This window comes from Malaclemys terrapin, chromosome 20 (genome assembly GCF_027887155.1).
Source record: "Malaclemys terrapin pileata isolate rMalTer1 chromosome 20, rMalTer1.hap1, whole genome shotgun sequence".
Classification (NCBI taxonomy): Eukaryota; Metazoa; Chordata; order Testudines; family Emydidae; genus Malaclemys; species Malaclemys terrapin.
In genome coordinates this window covers 17,667,009-17,688,408 of record NC_071524.1, presented here as the reverse complement: position 1 = coordinate 17,688,408, position 21,400 = coordinate 17,667,009, and the positions used below count along the sequence as shown (strand labels likewise).

Here is a 21,400-nt window from a genome sequence, read left to right as displayed (position 1 = left end):
GCTGCCCCATATCCAAGGGGGGGACCTGCCCCCTGAGACTCCATCCCAGGGCTTGCAAGCAACTCTCTGCAGCGAGGGCCAGGACTTTGCCCCCCAGTGCCAAGGGCCAGAACGGCCTCTGGGCACTGCTGAGGTCCCACGACCTGTGATTCCCGCACAATTCAGACGCTGTCGGTTAGCGGGCCAGGGTGGAGCCGGTTCTGGGCTGCAACGCAGGAGAGCTGGACTCTGTTCCTGCCTCGCTCTGTGCCTCAGTTTCCCCCACACCCATACACACCCTTTGTGTGGCTGAGTCATGAGCTCTACGGGTGTGTAGAACATCAGGCGAAGTGGGGGGCCCTGATCTCCGCCAGAGAGCCCCAGGCACTGCAGGTGGGGGGATAATGATTACGCACCCGCCGGGTAGGAAGCCAGAGGCCCGGCTCGGGTGCGGTGAAATCCAGCTCCCTGGGAGTGGGGACAGAGAAACCTGAAACTCTGCTGCCCCACCCCACCGGGGGGCCGGCCCCATCGACCCCAATGGAGCTCCGGCCCATTCACCCCACCGGGGGGCCGGCCCCATCGACCCCAATGGAGCTCCAGCCCATTCACCCCACCGGGGGGCTGGCCCCATCGACCCCAATGGAGCTCCGGCCCATTGACCCCACCAGGGGGCTGGCCCCATCGACCCCAATGGAGCTCCGGCCCATTCACCCCAGCGCGGGGCCGGTCCCATTCACCCCAATGGAGCTCCGGCCCATTCACCCCAGCGCGGGGCCGGCCCCATCGACCCCAATGGAGCTACAGCCCATTGACCCCACCGGGGGGCTGGCCCCATCGACCCCAATGGAACTACGGCCCATTCACCCCACCCGGGGGCCGGCCCCATCGACCCCAATGGAGCTCCGGCCCATTCACCCCAGCGCGGGGCCGGCCCCATTCACCCCAGGGCGTTTCGTGTTTCGAAGGGGAAGGGTCTCTACACACTCCTCAGTGGGATTCTCTCCTGCACACGCCTGCTCCCCACTGAGCCCAGCGAGAGCCGAGTCGGGCCCCTCCCCAGAGCTGTGAGAGGAACCAGCCGCTGGGTCCCTGGGGGGTTAAACTCCTGGGGCCTAACGTTCCCTCTAAGCTGCGCAGGCGCTCGGGGCCCCAGCCCCGGACCTGCCCTGGCCGGGGAGAGCCGCCATCCCGCGGCCCCTGCCCAGAGCTGGGGGGAGTCCTCTCTCCCTGCCCTAGCCCTGGGGCAGCCTGCACCCCAAGCCCCTCATCCCCAGCCCCACCGCAGAGCCTGCACCCCCCCACACACACACACCCCAACCCTCTGCCCCAGCCCTCAGCGCCCATCCCAGCTGTCCTCTCTTCTGGTACCACAGCACCCCCTGGTGGGCCAGCGGTGTCATTGCAGCACCTCCCCGGTATGCTCTATTATTCGGAGGGGGCGGGGGGAGAATCTGCGGGGGACATGAATTCTGCACTTATGTTTCTTTTGTTAAAAGGGGGGGCTATGGCCCCCTTCTCTCCTCCCCCCCCCAGTTCCGGCACTGGTGGGTCAGTCCTTTTATAATCAGCGTTTGCCATCTGTCTCTTTGTCCTCCCTGGGGAATTTCCCTTCAGGACAGAGGTGGGTGGGTCCCGGCAATGGAATAGAATGGGGGGCTAGCGGTTAGGACTGAAGAACCTTAGCATGAGCTAAGGGGTCCCCCATATTCCCCAGTCATCCGAACCCACCCACCTGACGTGGCTTTAACGGCCGCCCGGTGACCTCGCCGTTACACCCGCTGTGTAAATCATCTAAATCATCAAATACGCCCCGGGCCGCAAAGACAGAGAGAGAACCCGGAGCCTGGGCTCCAACTTCACCTCCCAGCCCCACACATGTGGGAGGGGAGCTGCCCACATCCTGGCACAGTGCTGGAGCTGCTGGGCTCCAGGCGATGAGGGGAGTGCCTCCTCCTCCGGCCCTTTGATGTGGTTTAGGTGGGCTCGGAACACGCCTACCGCATCCGTCCCTGCAGGCAAGCGAGGCCGGGAACGCCCAGCCGGAGGATGGCTAGCCACATACTCCCAGAAACTTCGGTGCTTGCTCGGGGACTGCAGGCAGGAGTCGAGCAGCGGGCTTGGAGGATCTCCGAGGTGCGTACACGTCGGTGCCCGTGTCCTTTTCCGGAGCAAGGCCCAGCTTTCTCACTGGCTAGACACGCAGAGACTTACCTGCACCTCTTACTGCAGAGGCAGCGTGAGGGAGATCGGCGTTCGGCTCAGTGTCCCGCACACGGAAACATCTGTGTGGCTTCTTCGGAGGTGGCTGCCCATCCCCGGCTATCTTGCCTGGGTGTTTTTTGGAAGATAATTGCTCCGCTGTCTAGATCATAAGACTCGGCCACGTGGCCTGGGCTTAAACAAGCAAACAGAACAGCCCCAAGGACCTGGATCCCAGAACAACTTTGACACGGGATCTTTTCCAATCCCCTCGTGATCCCAAAGGCGTTAAAAAAGCCAGTGCCCCAGTGACTGGCTGGCAAAATCACCCCCGGACTGTCAATTTCTGAGTTGCGCCCAGCTCTGGGGAATACGGACACGTCCAAGCATCAGGTGAACTAGATCATCCTTGCCAGGTGCCACGAGATTCAGCTCCTGGAACCCATGTCTGACCCTCCGGCTGCTCCTGGCCCTCGGGTGGCTGGCGCGATGGAGCTGGCGGGAGCAGCCACTCTTGTCCTGGCTGCTGGCGCTTTGTGCCTGGCTCTCCTCTGGGAGTGGAAACGGCAGCAGGAAAGCAGCAAATTTCCCCCCGGACCCACTCCTCTGCCGCTTCTGGGCAACGCACTGCAGCTGAGCGGGGGAGACCTGTTCACCTCACTGATGGCGGTAAGTCAGCAGCACAGGAAAATCAACGTGAAAAAGCTACAGCCAAGGGAGCTAAGGTTCAGAGTCCTCACCTGTACCGCAGGTAGGGTGACCGGATGTCCCCATTGTACAGGGACAGTTCCGATATTGGGTCTTTTTCTTATATAGGCTCCTATTACCCCCATCCCCTGCCCTGATTTTTCACACTTGCTGTCTGGTCATCCTAACCTTAGGGTAAAATAATTTTCCTACAACTGAACATTATAAACCCAATTAAGGTTACACTTAAAAGAAATCTGAACATGTTAAATAACCTTAACTCTGTCCTTTGGCACCCCCCAATTCACGTACGATTAAGTTCAGTGTTTGTGAGCTCAGCAAAGATGAAGCAGATTTTGACAGGCACATTAGACATTTTTCCCACTTATTTTGTCCCAAGGCAGAGTTAACGTTCACTCTGAATTTCCTGGGTTTATAAGGCGTTGTTATGGGCTAGTTACAATTCCCCTATGTCATGTATTTTACTGATGTATTCTCAACCATAACTCCATCTTCACGGAGTCGTTGTCTGGGAATGTCCACGTGTGTGTGTTTCACTTAATAATGCCGTACATCGCTGGTAAACAAGAACCCGAACGCGGATGTTACCATGGGATATTTTGGGAGGTATCAATGATCAACCCTCAGTCTTGTAATGAAGTTGAAGGGTCAGATCCGCTGGGATGCGCTCACTGCTCGCACCCGCAAGCAGCCAGAGCTGCTATTTACGGATGGTTTAGGGTGACCAGATGTCCCGATTTTGGGGTCTTTTTTTTATATAGGCTCCTATTACCCCCCACCCCCTGTCCTGATTTTTCACACTTGCTGTCTGGTCACCCTAGGATGGTTTGTATTGTCAGAGAAATGCAAAGCAGCGGATCAGTTTTCCCCTCTGCCTCCTGGCTTTCGCTTCCCCCACCTGCCCAGCCAGTTCAGAACAAGTGGCTTGTTTTGGGGGGGGGGGGGATACGATGAACAGTCACTTTTTGTCAACCGAGGCTGATGCATCAACACGTCAGAAAAACTCGCACAGAATTGCCCTCTCTCGAAAGGGCTCATTGGGTGAAGCCAGGAGTCTCCCAGTCCTTTCTAAGCCCCAGAGAGCTCAGTCATTGTCTAACAGCAGTCGAAGGTTTAGCCCCCCGCGAGCGAGTGCCATTCCCTCGTTAAAAGCTTTTTCTACGTATATTCTTCTGTGGAGAATGAAGCAACAACCGTAATTCCAGTTCCCACCTGAATGCCCCGTGAGTAATCGGCGTCTCGGGGGTGTGACACATTCGATAAATGCACAGACAAAATCATATTGTTGCATAATCTAGGCAGGGTTTCGCACCACACCCAGCCCGGTGATAACAGCTGAGAGGCAAGTGAGAATCACGCAGGGCCGCTGAGTCACCCCCGGGAAAAACGTAGGTGCCAAATCCTCAGACGTCGCTTTCGCCGATTCCCAAAGGGCCGCCCTGGACTAGGAAGGGGGGAAGTTTTCACAAGGGATATTGAGCCACACGTCCCGTATGCCTCCCTCGTCAGGGCAGCGTCTGCTCTTTCCTTCTTCCCATTGACGCTCCGTCCCCTTGCAGCTGCGGGAGAAGTACGGCCCGGTGTTCACGGTGCACCTGGGCCAGCGGCGGGTGGTGGTGCTGTGCGGGCACGAGGCGGTGAAGGAAGCCCTGGTGGACCACGCGGAGGAGTTCAGTGGCAGAGGAGGCATGCCCACGCTGGACAGGATCTTCCATGGTTACGGTGAGCGGGAGGCAGCCATCGCGTTCCTCTTTGTGGATGGTTGTCAGCCTCCGAACCTTGCCGACGCGTCGTCCCACCCTCCTCCCAGCTCACCAACGGCCCTCGCCTGGGTTCACCTCGTGGCTCCGAATCGCAAAGAGCAGGGACGAGAAGCTGGCTCTGGCACGACCCAGGGGAGTGCCCCACCCCCCCGCTGGGCTAGTTAGGGGTCGCGGGCACTCGCTCGCTCACGGTTCTTTTTGTCTGGCTGGCAGGTTTTTGGTGGCAGGTTCCCAAAGGGCTTGGAACAAAGACACATTTCAAAACTAGGCTGGCCAACTTTCTAACTGCACAAAACCGAACACCCCTGCCCCGCCCCTTCCCCAAGGCCCGCCCCGGGAGGTGGGGGCACCGCTGGATTTGCGTGTTACGCGCCAGACACCGAAGTGCTTAGGCGTGAGTCACGTCCCCTGCAAGTCCTTCGGTTACTCGTCCGGAAAATGGGGATTCTACAACAGACAGGGGAACCAGTGGTAAGCCAGACCGGCACCTTAACTACAAGGCCAGTCTTCCTCTGGGTCCTTTCCCCTTTCCCCTGTGTCGGTCGGTGTCTGCCCTACCCTGATCACGGCTGTGGCCGTTCTCCAAACACCTCCCGGCTCCTCCCACACACCTGGACCCACCGTGTCTAGACTCGCGGTGTGTCAGGAGCGGGAAGCTGTAACTGCCTGATGAGAACTTGCCCGGTGGGTTAAAAGAACACGTCTGCTGCCAAGAAAGCCAGCGAGATGCCCTGGGGGGTTCAGCCGGTTTCACCGGACGCAGCGGTTAGCGGAGCTGGGCCTGTTTTGCAACAGCAGCGTTCGAGAATAATGACTTTGAAGGGTCCCACCCAGTTCGACCACCCCACTGGCCCACTTCACTTGCCGTTCCCAGGCGTGTTCGTGCTGAACCCCCCCCCCCCCCCCGTTCTCCCGCTGGCTGATTGTCATTGGTCCCTCCGCCCCTTCGGTGGCCCTCTCTCGTCCTCAGGGGTCATCTTAGCCAACGGCGAGCGGTGGAAGCAGCTGCGGCAGTTCTCGGTCGCCACCCTGCGGAATCTGGGGGTGGGGAAAAGGCCCCTCCAAGAGAGGATCGCGGAGGAAGCGCAGGCTCTGGTGGAGGAGATCTGGAAAACCAACGGTTCGTGCTCGTGGCGGCGGGGCCTCGATGGAGGGTCTAGGTTCTCCGCACGCGGAGGAGGGGCCCCCAGGGGGTCTCTGTTGCGCTCACTGGAGACTCTTGGGGTGAGCGCTTCTGAAAACCTGGCCCGTAGAGCCAGGCCTGCAGGGCCCTGCTCCTCTCCCGCCCTCTCCCTCACTTCGTGCCTCGGGCAATGAAAAATCCCCCTGGTCCCAGCATGGCGCCAAGGAGGGGGCACGGCCCGTCCCCATGCTTCGGTGCCCCTCGTGGGGAAGCCGTAACCCCAGGCGGCTTCGATCGGCGAGGGATACTCCCCCTCCTGCCGCTCCCGCGGCTCAGCGCAGTCTGTTCTGCCCCCCAGGTTCTCCCTTCGACCCCAGCCGCCCCGTCAGCCACGCCGTCGGCAATGTGATCTCCTCCATCGCCTTCGGGGACCGCTTCGACTACCAGGACCAGACCTTCCTGAGCTTACTCGACGTCATCCAGAGCCTCTTCGTGGAGCTGAGCAGCCGCTGGACGCAGGTGGGTGACGCTTCTGGGGCTGCGGGGGGTCTGTGCACCCCGGGACGGGTCCTGGAGTGGCAGCGAGTGAAGGGATCCTTGGAAGGAGAGCAGGGAGGGGGCTTGGAATCCAGGCTGGATTTTCCAAGATATTTAGGTGCCAAAAGATGCACCTAAGTACGCTAGGCACCCCACCCCCAGTGTGACTTGGGCGCCTGTCTGCATCTTTGCAGATCTGGCCCTCCATCCCTGACCGCTCCCCGCCCTCCCGCAGTAGGATGGAAGGCATCCCCCGGGGCTCGGACCTACAAAAGTGCCAAGGCCTTATCCCTCCCACTGGGCCCAGTGCACCACCAGACACCTGTTACAGAGGGCAGCCAACTTCACAGCTGCTGGTGTCCCACTCTGAGCTCCTCCCTCGCCCCTTGTGCCTTCCCGGGGCCCCGTCTGACGCCCAAGTCAGTGGGATCCTGGTGTGGAGGGCAAAGCAGCAGGCCTGGTCCAGCAAGGCCAATTGCTGCAGAACTTACCTATGCCTTTGGGGTGCGGAGCAGCCAGCCTGTTGGATCTGGAGCGCACACGTGTGACTGACTCTATCCAGCCTGGCTGAGCCGCTCACAAAATCAGACTGTGGGATCCCAGCTGAGGAGGCGGGACGTCTCGGAGGGGCAGAAGCGGGGTTCCTGCCAGCCCAGAACCAAAGACGCAGGTCGGCGATTCTATCCCCATCCTCTGGGGCTCTGGTGTCTTTTCTAAAAGCCCCAGCTCCTGGAGTCACGGGTTCTGGGTCAGACTCTTAGCCCGCCTCTTTTTTTTCTAACGTGAGTTTGCCCTCGTGTGTGCCGAGAAGAGCCTGAAAGCGCGACGCCGAGCAGCCGGCCCGCGGAATGCTCTCCACAGCCATCATTAATCGGCTTTTAAAATCTCGTGATTTCTGAACGCTTGGGGATGGCGGCCCTGTCCTCGCCGCTTGCTGCAGCTTCTGGGCTGCCCTGAGCCAGCCATGGGAGCAGCGAGACGGAGGTGGGCTGGCTGCCTGCACAGCCCGCTCCTGCGTGACATCCAGTCGGGCCGGCTCACGCGTGGCCGCCCCCTCCCTCTCCGCGCTGCTAACGGAGCTTCCTGCGTCTCTCCCGCCTTCCCCCCGCAGCTCTACGAGATGTTTCCAGGCATCATGCGCTTCTTACCCGGCCCCCACAACCGCATGCTTCAGCACGTCAAGGTGCTGCACGACTTCGTCACCGAGCTGGTGCAGAGGAACCAGAAAACCTTGGACCCTGGCTGCCCTCGGGATTACATTGACGCCTTCCTCATCAAGATGGAAGAGGTACAGAGCTGTAGGGGCCAGGCCGGTATTTTAGGGAGGGTCTTCAGTGGCCTCTGGGATGTTCCTTCGCACAGGCTGGGAACCAGAGTCAGAGGGTATCACCACATCTGTCTGTGACCAACAGCCTGTAGAAAGAATCCCCTTTATCTTCATCCCGGCCAAGCCCTGGCTTTCCTTTCCCTTGGGGAACACCGCAAGTGACGGGCAGTCCAGAGTTCCCTGGCGTCACTTTCCTGGGGCAGGAGTTCGACACACCGGCCCCGATTCTCCGCAGCCCTGCACCCAGAGCAGTTATTTACCCCCAGTGCAATGTGGGTGTGGGTACCGTCTTAGACCCACTCCACTTGTTCCAGGCCAAATGACCCCACCAGGTGCAGGGCCCTGGAGAGTCAAACAAACGTTTCCCGTGCAAATTATCCCTGTGCTCAAGCAACGGCATTGAAACCCCTTCGCTCACAAGGCAGCGCCTGCGAGAGATGTGCACACCCAGGCAATGCTGGGTGCCTTCAAGCAGCCCCCATCCTTTGGCCTAGGGTGTTTTGTGAGAGAAATAGGGGTGGTTTGATCTGAGACTTTATGGGTGCTTGTTGATTCAAAATACTACGTTAGAAATATTGAAAGATCAAATGAACGTCCTCATGAATTTTTCAGGTTAACTCACAAGTGTATTGGTTTGGCTGTGAAACCAGAGACCTCAGCTATGAATTCTGGCAGTGCAAATGTTTCTCTCCTGTTTGTCACCCTGCTGTTTGGGCATCATTAGCGCCGAGATTTTTGATATTTTTTTTATTTCCTCTTTCAAGGAAAAGCAAAATCCGCAGAGTGAATTCCATACAAAGAACCTGGCACTGAGTGTGGTCCACTTGTTTTTCGGTGGGACGGAGATGGTGAGCGCCACCTTGAGATACGGGTTCCTGCTCCTGATGAAATACCCAGAGGTACAAGGTAATTAGTAGGGCTGGTTTCAAGGTTTCCGACAGAATGGGTTTCTTCCCCTCTATTTCAGCAACATTGCGTTTAGAAAAGAGAGATCAGAAGGAAGTGTTCAGTAAACAGCCGTGTCCCAGTTCGACAGTTTTGGAGCAAAACATTCCAATTATTCATCTCGATTTTTCTTAACTTTCTATTATTACAACCCAGAATGAAATGAAAATGTTCAGAATCGAAACCAAAGGGTTTTGACCCAAAATGATTTTTGTAAGCATTATTTTTGCCAGGAAATCCCTAAATTCTTTTGTGGTGGTTCCATTTTGGAATGGAAACAAATTTTGAAATCACCAAATTGCCCGCAAAATGGATATTCCGATTGCCACTGTTTTGTTACCAGCTGTTTACTCCAACTGTGCCAATCAGGATGGAGACTGCGTGGACCAGAGAGCAAATCCAGAGCCCTTGTCTGTCCTCTTTGCCTGGCTTCAGCCCAGGGGTCGGCAGCCTTTCAGAAGTGGTGTGCCGAGTCTTCGTTTAGTCACTCTCATTTAATACATTTTAACGTTTTTAGAAGGTCTCTTTCTGTAAGTCTTTAATATAGAACTAAACTATTGTTGTATGTAAAGTCAATAAGGTTTTTAAAATGTTTAAGAAGCTTCATTTAAAATTAAATTAAAATGCAGAGCCCCCCGGACCGGTGGCCAGGACCCGGCAGTGTGAGTGCCACTGAAAATCAGCTCGCGTGCCGCCTTCGGCATGTGTGCCATAGGTTGCCCACCCCTGCATTAGCCTCTGGAATGAAAGCACCGGCTTTTAAGAAACTCTTCTGCTGTATATAAGGGTGGAGCTGGGGCGGGGGCCGGGTTGGAATCTGGAGCACCACCCACCCCCCCGCTCTAATGGATGGGGTGGACTTTGTGGTTAATTCACTAGACTGGAAGTCAGCTGCTGACCCTTGCATGAACTGCCCTTGATCACTAAGTCCATGCTGGTTCGTTCTCCTTTGTATCTTGTCTACTGAGCTTTGAAGCTCTTTGACGGTCTTACCATGAGTACGTACAACGGGACCCTCGTCTCAGCCAGGGCCTCTCGGTGCTACCAAAATCCTACTAAGAACGGTTCAGGCAGCAGCGGGGCAGATACCATGACCTGCCCCTAGACCACAGCTTTGCTGGGGTGTTCCATGCCCCACGCTCCCTGTGCCCGTAACGTGCCTTCCGCTGATGTCTCGACAGAAAAGGTGCATCAGGAAATCGATGGTGTCGTCGGGCGGCACCGCGGCCCCGCTGCTGAGGACAGAAGCCGGATGCCCTACACCCACGCCGTGATACACGAGATACAGCGCTTCAGCAACATCATCCCCTTGGGGATTCCGCATGCAGTGATCCGAGACACCCAGTTCCGGGGGTACACGCTCCCCAAGGTGCCGAGTCCAGAGCCTAGTGCCAACGCCCCGTTTACGTTTTAAAATACCACAAGCACACACCCCCGGCGGCCACCCTTCATGGGAGTTTGCCCTAGTATCCGTGAACATTTCTGTTCCCTCTCCTCGCGTTGCGCCCTGCTTAGCTATCGCCCTGCACCCCAGAGACAGCTGCATTCGAAATGTGGCTTTGAACAGATACCAGGATACAGCAGCAGCTCCAGGCACCAGCGCGCCAAGCGTGTGCCTGGGGCGGCAAGCCGCGGGGGGCAACCTGCCGGTCCCTGCAAGGGCGGCAGTCAGGCAGCCTTCGGCGGCATGCCTGCGGGAGGTCTGCCGGTCCCGCGGTTTCGGCAGCAATTCGGCAGCGGGTACGCCGAATCCGCGAGACCGGGGACCTACTGCAGGCAGGGCCGGCTCCAGGCACCAGCTTGGCAAGCAGGTTCTTGGGCCGGCCACTCCGGAGAGGGGCGGCACGTCCAGCTATTCGGCGGCAATTTGGCAGACGGTCCCTCACTCCCGCTCGGAGCGAAGGACCTCCCGCCGAATTGCCGCTGCAGATCGCAGTCACGATCACGGCTTTTTTTTTTTTTTGGCTGCTTGGGGCGGCCAAAACCCTGGAGCCGGCCCTGCCCGCAGGCATGCCTCCGAAGGCAGCCTGCCTGCCGTGTCTGGGGCGGCAAAAAAGCTACAGCCGCCCCTGCCAGGATAAAATGATTTTCAACTGGGCTTGCGCAGGACAAGAGGAACTATGTGCGTGTGCACATGTGAAATATAGTTACAGGGGCGCTCTTGGGCATTGGCAGGCCGGGATCTCCATCGGCCTCTCTTTTTTTCTCTAAAAGATCACAACAAATAAATCTCTGTTTCCATGGGTGGGACAATCAGGCTGGGGTGTTGGGGTTTCCCCAACCACTAAGTGGCGCCATTTCTCCATAATTCACAGCTGCAGCGTGGCTCAGACGAGAGGGGCCAGAACTAGGCCTGGGGAGACCCAGCCAGGGGTGCAATGCTTGACCGGCTGGGGGTGGCCGGCAGTGCACCCAGGCGAAGGAGAGCTCCGATTTCAAACCGAGCACCTCACGCCTGGCTAGCCGGGTTGTACAAGCTGGATCCCCATGCTCATACAATTACAGCGGGGGACTAGCTGTCGGGACTCATGGGTTCTTTCCCTGTCTCCACTGTATACGTGGGTCCCAATCCTGCAAACACTCACGCGTGTGCCATGGCTAAAATAGATTGAAACTAATGAGGACGCTCTCGCTGGGATAGCTCGAGCTGGCCAAACAACCAGACCCACCTCTCTTACCAGGGGACAGACGTTTTCTGCGTGCTGGGCTCTTCCCTCCGGGACCCCAGACACTTCAGCGACCCAGAACGCTTTGACCCGGGGAATTTCTTGGATGAGAACGGCGGCTTTAAGAAGAACCATGCTTTTATGGCTTTTTCCGCAGGTACCAGCATTTCTCCCCCTTCCCCAGCCCCCCATAGATCAGGGCCTCCTGCCTAACAAATGAACTCCTTCATGGCTAAGTTGCGGGAGCGTGGGTGGGACTGTGGTCGGGTTTAACTCACTGCAGGATGCCGAGCTCTGTGCATGGAAGGGACGGGGTGTGGGACAGTCAGCCAGGAGTCCTGTATTTGCCTTTGTTCCCCTAGGGAAGCGGGTGTGTCTGGGCGAGGGTCTGGCCCGCATGGAGCTCTTCCTGGTCTTTACCTCCATCCTGCAGCGCTTCACCTTGCAGTCGCCCGTTGACCCCCAGGACATTGACCTCACCCCAAAAGCGAGTGGATTTTGGAACATACCTCCCGAGTACAGGGTCTGTGCCCTCCCACGCTGAGGAGTCGTCAGCGGACATGCCGGGAGAGCAGTTACTGATTGGGAAACAAACAGGGTACGCGTGTGATGGCCCCAAGGCTGGACCTGTGTAAATGAGGAAGCTTTTCCATGCTACAATCTCATTTGTAGGTCTTGATGCTGCACATTCCTGGACAAGTTACCGCAGACGTTCACTCACGTTTTTTCTTTTTAATGCCAAGATATCCCTGAAGTCGTGTACAGTTCTGGTATGGAGCGAGCCCTCGGATGGGGAATGCTCATGGTGTTGTGGTTGACGCGCAGGACTCGGGGCATGATGCCGGGGTTCTGTTCTCACCTTCGAAAGAGTGTGGTCTAGTGGTTATAGCAAGCGCCTGGTAGTCAGGATGCCTGGGTTCTATTCCTGGCTTAGGTGGTGGGGCTTGGGAGCGTGGCTTATTAGAGGAGAGGATTAGGACGTTGTGATCATGAGTGTCTGTAGGATTGGGACCCAAGCACTAGGCAGTAAAAGAACCCAGGAGTCCTGACACCTACTCCCCTGCTCTAACCACTAGACTCCCTGCTAGAATCCTCAGAATTGCTGGCTCTGGGAAGGGAGTAGGTGTCAGGACTCCTGGGTTCTTTCCCTCTCTCTACCATATACATGGGTCCCCATCCTGCAAACACTCCCGCATGCACGATGCCTGAACTCGATTGAAACTGATGTGGGAGCTCGAGCTGGCCAAAACAAACAGACACGTCCTTCGAGAAAAAACTTAAAGATATATTTTTATTTCAGAAAGCTGTGAGTGGGGGAGGGGGAACAAAAAGGGGAGTGCGTGGGGCTCACCAAGATGATGTGAAACGTTTTGACGTGTTTTGCTGTAAAATAAAAACTTTGGACTAAATTTGTATCTTGGTCAAAGACATTTTTCATCAGAAAAAAACCTTGCCGTGGGAACAGCAGATTGAAGCCGAAAGAGGTGACACCCAGAAGGGAAGGGAAACCCTGCTTCTTCGGGTCAGGAAGAACAGGGTAACCCCCACCCCCACTTCACTGATTAGTGCTTGCAACCTGCTTTGAGATCCGCACATGCCAGGGACTAGAGACAAACAAAATATGAGCGTCCGTTCGGATTCAGAAAGCACGAGCTGAGGCTAGGGGAGGGAGCGTGGTCTAATGGTTAGAAGGGCGGAGGGGGAAGTAGGACCCGTTCCTGGCTCAGGTACTGTGTGTGGGACCTTGGACAGGTTGTTCTCGCTCGGTGAGCCCTACCAGTTACTTCCCATTTCTTTGTACACACATGGATAGCTGGGGGCTTTGGGGGCTGAATCTCTGGCTATTGTGTTTCCTGCTCCAAACGCGGGGCCTGCATATCAATACACTCTAGTTTGGTACCAGGCCAGAGAACAGCTGTTTTACTTCTGATTCTAGACAATCAAACCCTCTCTCCTTCCCTCTCTGCTGTTCACAGGCCAACGCTAAGGAAATAACCAGGCGGCTCCGAGGTTTGAGACTTAACCAGCACTTTTCAGTATCAGCAAGTCTCTAATGGTCATCTACGCACACCCCCTTCCATTTAGCACGCCAGACTGCGGAGTTCTGGTCTCAGGGCTGGACCAGAACAGGAGGCTACAGGTCAGGGTTGTGGGACGTCAACAGGACTTTGTGTGGGGGGAGCTGGAACGGCCCGGGGGTGCTGTGTGGCAGGGCTCTGTGGAAGGGGCTCCCCAGAAGAGGAATAGAAAGGGGTGCTGCAGATTACAGCTGAGAGGCACTGATGAAGCCGAGTGAGGGGCACACGTGAGAATGAAGGCACGTTGGCAGAGGAGTGGAGTCTAGGACTGGAATAGCCCGGCCTGCCAGATAAACCAACCCGTCAGCCCATTGACCTCCCGTTACACCCACAGCCCAGGGGCTAAGCAGACACAGCTACTGGGAAATCTACAGTCTTCCGTGTTACCTCCATCCAGGCTTCACCTGCAGAAAAGGGCATGAAAGCCGTGTTCTTCTTGACGCTCGAGGAAAGGGTCGGGATTAAATAGCTCCGGGGGCTGCCAGCGGCTTGGATCGCTCAGCACAGAGGATACGGCAGGAAACACAGAGCAGAGCAGGATGGGAGAGAGGTTTCCTTCCACCCGCTTACATGCAAACACGGTGGGGAAGGAACATGTGTGTTTAGGGATACTGACCTGCCTTACCCTGCTGCCCGGGGCAGAGATGCGGGGTGCCCAGCAGTGGAATTCTGGGCCGTTCGTGATGGGCTTGGACGAGCGGGGAGCTTGTGCCGTGGGGCAGTGCCCACTGATCTGGAGACTGGTTTCAGCACAGGACGCTCAGGACCCCGGGCTCGCTGAATGGAGCGATGCAGGAGTTTGGGAGTTGGGGCACTTGGGGTCTAGGCCCAGTGTGGGAAGAGAGTGTGATGGAGCGGTTAGAGTAGGGCGCTGAGACTCAGGGTACCTGAGATCTATTCCCGGTTCTGTCATTGTACCACCAGAGGCAAGCAGGTGTCCCCCGCATCCCCTGGACCCTGGGGATGAGGCCAAAGCGCCCCGAGGGCTAGGGATGAAGCGGTACTGGGTGTTCAGTCTCTGCTGTGCCTGGATTCAACGGCCAGCTCCTTACAGAGGGGAACCCCCAAACAATCAGAAACTGACACACAAATGTTCATCTCGCTTCAGCCTTTCCTGACCCATCATCAAAATCCCCCAGTGAATGTTTGCCCGTGAAAATGTCTTGCTCCACCTCTTTCCTGGGTGGCGGGGGAGGACGATTTTTCACCCTATGATGGGAAGCGCTGGAGGTCCTGTGGGGAGCCTACCAGCCCCTTGGCCTCTCCTAGCCCCGGGAGGATACAGGCTATGAAGCACAGAGCCAGCCCCAGACTAGCCCACACCTCCAGCTCTGACTCACTCCCTCTGGGTGAAAGAGGAACTGCTTGTCAAGTAGCAGTGAGACACACTAGTGCCTTCTGGGTGTCCTAAAAGCCAGACCTAGTCTGGACTAACCTGTCTGGGCTAAAGGAAAAGGGAGAGCTCTGTCCGTGCGTCCCTGCTCCTCGGTTCAGAGCAATCGGGACAATTAAAGACTCCATCAGTATGGAAACAGGGGCTCTACATTTAAAGAGATTCGTCGGGGTGGGGATCTTCCCTCCGCTCCCCTTGTCCCAGCACGGGTGCCGTTCAGGTCCGCTGTAGAACCCAGGTAGTTGCTCTCATTAATGACCCCACCCCACCCCAACACTATGTGCAAGAGTGTGTGTGTGTGGGGGGGGGGGTATTCACCCCACTGCCCGGGCTGCTTCTCAACTCGCGTGATTCCATTGCACTCTGTAAATCCCCTGCTGCAGTTTTATCTGCACATCATCCTCTCCTTCTCTTCAGCACCTGTCCTTGTCTTCCCACGGTCTCCTGCTGTTTTCGGACTTTGAACAGTTTAAGCAGCTGATTAACCCCCTGTTCGGAAGTTCCTGTTCTCAGGATCTCCTGTCTGACTGGACCCAGTCTGTTGCAAAGTTTCCGGGGGGCCTTTCATTGCAAGTTCCTTGGCTAACGTTTCAAGATGCTCTTCGTTCTCACCCACTGTACGTCTTTACAGAAATGTCCCTTTGGAAGATTCCTGGTCTCTGTCCACGTTCTCTGCTGATTTAATAAACGAATGTAATCATCTGGGTAATCATTAATCCAATAATAACAATTAATAACTAGCTCTTATAAAACATTTTTCATCCACAGATCTCAAAGAGCTTTACAAAGCAGATCGGTATCTTTACCCTCTATTTACAGATGGAGAAACTGAGGCATTGGGCAGTGAAGTGAGATGTCTCTGGCCGTCCAGCAAACCAGAGGTCGAACTGGGAATTGGACCCAAGGAAAATTTGCCTCAGTTAAAAAAGGCGGGAAACCCACCATGCTGAGGGGACTTTAATATATCAAATATCAACGTTAGATCATTATGAAAATGCCAAAATCTATTTGATATTAAGAGTGTGAGGCAAAATCTGAGGGGGGGGTGTGTTATATCAATATTCAATTATTAGACAGAGAAAGGGGGAAGTCTGAGGGCTTTGACAAATGTTTGAGAACAGGAGAGCGAGAAAGACAATATCTGGGGGATTCCCCATAATAGTCAAGAATTAGACAGAAAAGGCAAAATCTGAGGAGAAAATGAAGATGTTTCCGTCTTTGATCATTGGAGGGTAAAACCCTTGGGATTAGATATTAATATTAATACGCTGGGCCTTTGTCACACAGCGCAGCTCACACTCGGAGGCTGGCAGCTTGAAAGACATGGGCAGCTATTTCCCTCCGGACCCAGATTAAAAAAGGAGCCAGAAAGGGGCTCCGATCTGAGGGTATTTTAGATCTGTTAGATCATTAGAGAAAGGGGCACTTTGTCCCCACCACCACCACCTTTGACACGGGCATCAGGGAGCCCTGGGCGACACCGCTCTCCCCGGGAAGGGTGAAGAGGATGGAGCCAGATGGCTCTGGGGCAGTTGGGGGCAATGAGGGAAGGGCAGTTGTTTGGTTAGGATATGAGGACGGAAGGTTCCGGGCAGGTGGCGGGATCGGCCATGAGGGAAGGGCAGTTGTTAGGTTAGGAGATGGGGCCGGAAGTTTCTGGGCAGTTGGCAGGGGGCGGCCATGAAGGAAGGGCAGTTGTTGGGATGGGAGAAGAGGATGGAAGGTTCCGGGCAGTTGGCGGGGGCGGCCATGAGGGAAGGGCAGTTGTTGGGATGGGAGAAGAGGATGGAAGGTTCCGGGCAGTTGGCGGGGGCGGCCATGAGGGAAGGGCAGTTGTTGGGATGGGAGAAGAGGATGGAAGGTTCCGGGCAGTTGGCGGGGGCGGCCATGAGGGAAGGGCAGTTGTTGGGATGGGAGAAGAGGATGGAAGGTTCCGGGCAGTTGGCGGGGGCGGCCATGAGGGAAGGGCAGTTGTTGGGATGGGAGATGGGGCCGGAAGGTTCTGGGGCAGCCGGGAGTGGGTCAATGACAGACATCATATAACAATCTAGGAAGATGGCCGACTTTTATTGATATAAAAGGGAAAACAATTTGATTCTCAAATCTGAGAGGGAGAGATGACTGGATTAAATGTCCTCCCCTGCCTCAGAGATGATGACAAAGGGCAGGTCTGTCCCCCACAGAAGCTGCGGCAGTGTAAAAGGGAGAGAGGAAAAAAGAGATGAAATGAGGTGGGACAGCAGATCACTGTTTGATAAATAACTAGAAAAGGGATGGTTTCCTCCTACCAGGCCAGCCCCCCACGCTGGTGCCATATAGCCCCTCCACGTAGCGTAGTGACTCAGGGCATCAGTTTCTCTCCCAAGAGGGGGATTTTATTTCCTTCATTCATTAGAGAGGGGTGACTTGTGAGGAGACTTTCTGTCGCTGTTTGATAATCAGTGAGGCAAATTTGGGAGGATTTTCGTGTCAGTGTTTCACCATGGGGACAAACCCAGCGAATGTGGAGGATCTGAGTTGTCCTTTGTTAATTTACTTAGTGGCAGGATCTTCCCAATTCACTCCAGGGAAGAGGCCCCAGGAAGAGCGAGGGCCAATTGAGGGCTGCGGGGTCGCACCAGCCAACCTATCTAAGAGGGTTTTTGCAGGAACGGAGGAGAGCTGTTGGCATTCTCCTGGCCGCTAAGTGGCGTGATTTCTCCATAATTCACAGCAGCCATGGGGTTTGTTTGCTAGGAGAAAACCCAGCTGTAAAGAAGCATCAGAAGAAGAGGGGTTTTTACCCACGAAAGCTTATGCCCAAATAAATCTGTTAGTCTTTAAGGTGCCACCCGACTCCTCGTTGTTTCAGCTGTAAAGGGTTTAACTCTCCCATTGCTGGTGTGTCCCCACCTTCCTTATCCAGGGCACAGGTGCTTACACCGCGCTGGGCTCTGCTCACCACACCCAGAACACTTCAACAACCCACAAAGCTTCAACCCCAGTAATTTCTTGGATGAGAAAACAGCTGTAAGAAGGACAATGCCTTTTGCAACTTTTCTCAGGTATGCGAACCCCCACCTGTATGGATCAGAGAGCCTGAGATGCAGAATGAACCCCTTCCGGGCTCAGTGGACAGCAGCAGCGTTGCTGCATTTATCATATTACTAACTGTGTATCTGGGTTTTCACCCAGCAAGGACCCTGAGGTCCATGTCTGCTCCTCTGAAATCCAGATCCTCACCCATAGCACCAGACCAAGTGGATCAGAGCAGGTGGTCATCCCAGTAACTCATCTCCAACAGTGGCCACTTCAGACATTTCAGAGAAATGTACAAAAGATCCCTTAAGGAGCAGTTATGGAATAACCTGCCCATAGGGTAGTTTCTTCCTACCACCCCAGTAGTTAGAGATTGGTTTATGCCTTAAAGTAGGAAAGGTGTCTAGCCCTTCTGATTCCTGGGATACTTTTTTCCCCCCGTCCTAGCCCATGTAAGTCAGGATGTGGGCTTGTAGTTAGAAGCGGTGGCCTTAGAGTCAGGATTCCTGGGTTCTAGTCCCATGCTGGCAGTGCAGTGGGCTCTAGTGGTTAAAACAAATGGAATGAGGACTCCTGGGTTCTAAGTCAACTTTGGGAGTGGAGTGGGATCTACTGGTTAAAGCAGGTGGGGCTAGGGCTCCTGGGTTTATTTTAAAGAATGAGGAGTACTTGTAACACGGCTACTACTCTGAAACCTGGGTCTATTTCATTAACCATATCATGGTGTGAGGAAGTGGGGGAGTTTCTTGTTTTTTCCTTGTTAGACACTTTTAAGTTCATCAGTTTTATTAACTGAGATCTTGTGGTCATTTCAGAAGCCACAGAATGAAAAATAAAAGCTGTCAAGTAACAATATTTATTGCTTTTCAAAGAAAAAATGTAAAATCCTATACAACTTTATCAAGAGAGAATCCTATCACAGTAAAATTTGTTACATACTGGTATGGTAATTTATTCTAGCCTATTCTAGAAAGTTAATTTTAATATTAATGAAAACTATGGATATTTAATTCAGATTGTTTATTAACTAAAGTTGTCAGTCAAGCTTGATATGCTAGCAACAAGCTATGGCACTTGGTTTTGAATCTATCTGAGAATGCTTGCTTGGAATTGGGTAGTACTGGTTTAAAAAATGGAATTTCTGTCCCATGTGAAATTCTGATGTTTTGATATTTGTTTTTGTCCTGAAATGTGATGACACAATGAAATACTGAAAATATTTGCAGAATGAAAAATGTTTCAAAATTGATTTTGAAGCGTTGAAACGCTTGAAAGGCTTTGAAATGTCTATTTGAAATTAAAAATTGCATTTGGTTTGACATTTCCCATTTCATTTCTAAGTGAAAATCTTCATTCTGAATCAACACTTGGAAAGGAAAAGTTGGGTTTTGATTTTCCCAAAATTGACATTTTCCCGTGGAAAATTTATATTTTGACAAAACTGCATTTTCTCTTGGGAAAACTTTTTGGACAAATAATTTCAACCAGCTGTAGGAGTTAGTCACTTCCTGAAAACACCTTGCTGCCTTCCTAAATTGTATCAGGGAGATCTCAGGGGCCAGCGCCGGTCCATGGACCGGTCATTAAGAAACACTAGCTCACCCCCATAAACGATTGGGTTCAATGAAAGAATCCCTGGCGGAAAGTCTCTGGCCAGGGTTAGACAGGAGTCAGACTAGATGATCTAATGCTCCCTTCTGAACCTCAGCACCTATCCACTGCTTGGCTCATTGGCAGACAGCTCTCAGTATACAGAATCAAGGGGTGTTCTGGGATGAGGTCAGTGTCTCTGGGGTCCACCAGTCACTGCCCAAGGTGAGGAACAAGAACAAATGAGATTTGCTAGCACAGCAGAGAGATGGCAGTTGTAACAATATCTACCTTCGTGCGTCAGGAGCTTTACAAAGGGTGTTGTTCTCAGGGACACAGGAGGAACGCGCAGGTCAGGTGAGCCACAAGGGATAGAATCCAGGAATCCTGGCACCTAGTCCCCTCCCAGAGCCAAGAACAGAAGCCAGGAGTCCTGACTCCCACCCAGTGCTGTAGCATTATCCAGATCATCTCGCACTAGCCTAGCATCCTCCGTAATAATAATACCTAGCTCTTCTACAGCGTTTTCCTTGGTAGATCTCAAAGCACATCACAAACGAGATAAGTAGCATTATCCCCATTTTATAGATGGGGAAACTGAGGCACGGGACAGTGCTGTGACTTGCCCCAAGGTAACCCAGCAGTCCAGCGGCAGAGCAGGTGTGACCTGAATAATCTCGCTCCAGAACTCTTTTTTTCGGCTTCACTCTCTTGGTTTCTCTCTTTTCATTGTTGATCTTGCTCCAGAAAATGTGAGGGTGAAACGGGCACCATTTTGTTTACAACGTTCCCTCACGGCAGTGTAATCCTGAGGGATTAGCCCAAGACTACTAACATCAGGGGATTAAAACCTGAAAATCAGTTGACGATGTATGTTCTGACCTAAAAACAACGGAGAATGTTCCCCCGCCTGGTGTCTGGTTAATCTGTCAGCTTTCGCTCAAGGGAGCGAGGGATGCAGTGTCCCCTTCACACCAGAGCGAGCTCTGAACAAGAAAAACCCTTTCTCTGCACACACCTAAACTCCCTGTATTCAAATCTAGCGTCTCAGTTTGCCACTCAGTGCTTGACGCTTAAGGCAGGTGGGCACGGCTTATTGGCCTGCACAGTGGACACTCTCTGGGACGGGGAAGGAATTGTAGGTTGCGAGGCAAGTGGCGTTTTTGATAGGGAGGGGATAGGCTGTGTGGAAGAACCATAGAGTCGATAGATGGGGGTGCACCCAACGACGGTGTGCGAACATACAGCAATGGAGGCACAGATACGTGTCTATGGCATTAGCTATATGTACGCACGTGTTTGGCCACAGCCGGACGCATACACTCGTGGCAATAGGCACTCCTCTATAGGGTGACAGAGAGAGAGGTTGGCTAACCATGCGGCCTATGGGCACAATCCAAACACCCTGCTGCCCAGGGCTTTCAGCCTTCTCTGAGGCACTCTGCTTGTTCGTGTTGTTCGCTCAGGAGAAGCCATGGACCTAAGCCAAAAGGCAGGGCTAAGGACTCCGGAGTTACCGCAGAGGAGGGCGGTGTCCTCGTTTCCTGGCTGACGGGCTTTTCTGGCTCCCGTACAAGCGTGATGTCAGCGGCAGCGTGGCTGGTTTGTAAACAGCTCCTGCCTTGGGGACTACGCCCCCCATTAGTCCTGACGCGATTCCAGCAAACAGGACACCAACAGCTTCTCACTGGTCCTGCTCCCTCCAGATTGAGATCCTGCCTTTAGCCGTGGACAAGAGCTGGTTTTTCCGGGAGAGAGAGCCAAATGTAACCAGCAAAACTGGTTCCTAAAGCATAGTAGTCTACACGGGAGAACTTTTCAGGTGTAACAAATGGTGAATTGAAACCGGTATGATTCTTCAATTAGAAGAGTGCCTGGTTTTGGTTTCATTTATGTTGCATGGGAAGATGTTTAGGCCAAATCATGAAAAAGCTACTCTGATACTGGAATAAGAGTGTTCACACAAGCCCTTATATTGGTATAGCTAGACCTGGATAACTGTATTGGTATCACTGGTAACACTTCCCTGTGTAGACGCTGTTTGGTCACCTAGTGAGTGCGGTCCCTACAC

At 54.2% G+C, this 21,400-nt stretch overlaps 1 protein-coding gene across 2 annotated transcripts; it reads left to right on the top strand.

Moving 5' to 3' along the window:
* The first annotated feature begins 1,456 nt into the window (after positions 1-1,456).
* LOC128826423 (cytochrome P450 2G1-like) lies at positions 1,457-12,575 on the top strand. 2 transcript variants are annotated; one of them, XM_054009684.1, is made up of 9 exons: positions 1,457-2,850; positions 4,449-4,611; positions 5,623-5,772; positions 6,134-6,294; positions 7,424-7,600; positions 8,404-8,545; positions 9,766-9,953; positions 11,266-11,407; positions 11,613-12,575. In XM_054009684.1, the coding sequence occupies exons 1-9, from the start codon at positions 2,626-2,628 to the stop codon at positions 11,792-11,794; spliced, it is 1,530 nt and encodes a 509-aa protein (XP_053865659.1). In that variant the 5' UTR covers positions 1,457-2,625; the 3' UTR covers positions 11,795-12,575. The 2 variants fall into 2 exon arrangements, with proteins under 2 accessions (XP_053865659.1, XP_053865660.1); XM_054009685.1 differs by having other exon boundaries at positions 11,684-11,792.
* The last annotated feature ends 8,825 nt before the right edge of the window (positions 12,576-21,400 follow it).